General features: G+C 53.2%; 1 protein-coding gene across 3 annotated transcripts in view; it reads left to right on the top strand.

Moving 5' to 3' along the window:
* The window catches only part of PLIN3 (perilipin 3), a 51,142-nt gene that overhangs the window by 43,970 nt on the left and 5,834 nt on the right, over positions 1-1,338 (top strand). For all 3 annotated transcript variants that reach the window (XM_011943477.1, XM_011943476.1, XM_011943475.1), the window contains one exon: positions 411-536. In XM_011943477.1, the coding sequence (XP_011798867.1) occupies positions 411-536 (126 nt within the window). The remainder of the gene's footprint in view (positions 1-410; positions 537-1,338) is intronic.

The raw sequence follows: 1,338 nt of genomic DNA, 5'->3' as shown, positions 1-1,338 counted from the left end.
CCCAAAGTGCTGGGATTACAGGCGTGAGCCACCGCGCCGGGCCTACAAACACTTGTTAAACCTTTGCTAGTTCCGTCTGCTCATCTCCCATTGGCCAAAGCCAGCCACGTGTCCAGGCTCCCTCGCAAGCGCAGGAGAAATTGACGCAATGGGAGGAGCTCCAGGGGAGGCGCGGCCACTCTTTCCACCAAGCACAGAGAGCATGAGTATGTCAGTGATTAAACCAAAGGCCCCAGAGCTCACCGTAGCCAGGAAACCCTTCCTCCCTCCCAGGAAACCCTTCCTCCCTCCCTTTCTCTTTTCTAGACCATCATGTAAGTCAGATGATGGAAGGATTCCCTGGGTTCCCTCTGGAATCCCGCCTCTCCCAGGGGAGCCTCCTTCCCTCACCTCTCTCTCCCCTGCCCCAGATGGAAACTGTCAAGCAAGGCGTTGATCAGAAGCTGGTGGAAGGCCAGGAGAAGCTGCACCAGATGTGGCTCAGCTGGAACCAGAAGCAGCTCCAGGGCTCTGAGAAGGAGCCGCCCAAGCCAGAGGTACCCATGAGGGACTGGGGGGTGGCCTGGGGTACTTGGAGTCCCAATGCTACTCTCTACACTTATGCTTCCTGGGCCTACCTGCTTCGAGTGTTTTCCCCAGCCTCACCTGCTTTCAGGAGTTAATGACACCTCCTCCAGGAAGCCTGCCTTGATTTCTCCTCTTGGGCCTGCATGGGTATGGCGTTTTTTTTTTTTTTTTAAGAGTGTTGCTCTGTCGCCCAGGCTGGAGTACAATGGCATGATCTTGGCTCACCTCCTGGGTTCAAGTGATTCTCCTGCCTCAGCCTCCCTAGTAGCTGGGATTATAGGAGTTTACCATCACACCTGGCTAATTTTTTATGTATTTTTAGTAGAGACAGGGTTTCACCATGTTGTCCAGACTGGTCTTGAACTCCTGACCTCAAGTGATCTCCCCTCCCCGGCCTCCCAAAGTGCTGGGATTACAAGCGTGAGCCACCGAGCCTGGCCCCTAGTAGCAACTTCTGACTAGTATTCTCCAGCCCCCTCCACTCTATCTCAAGTCTTGGCCTCTTGTGTTCTCTAATGGATCTCGCTGCCTGTCCCACCACCCACTTAAGGTCCCCAGGGGCAAAGGAAGGTTGCAGTGAGCCGAGATCGCGCCACTGCACTCCAGCCTGGGCAACAGAGGGAGATTCTGTCTCAAAAAAGCGAAAATGTCCTGAAATTAGATGAAGGTAGTATTTGCACAACCTTGTGAATATACTAAAAACCATTGAATTGTACACTTCAAAGGGTGAGGTTTTTTTTTTTGAGACAGTCTCGCTCTGTCGCCCAGGCT

This window comes from Colobus angolensis, unplaced genomic scaffold (genome assembly GCF_000951035.1).
Source record: "Colobus angolensis palliatus isolate OR3802 unplaced genomic scaffold, Cang.pa_1.0 Scaffold22, whole genome shotgun sequence".
In the NCBI taxonomy this organism is placed as follows: Eukaryota; Metazoa; Chordata; class Mammalia; order Primates; family Cercopithecidae; genus Colobus; species Colobus angolensis.
The sequence above is the reverse complement of the archived record's forward strand: the minus strand, read 5'-3'. Positions and strand labels throughout refer to the sequence as shown.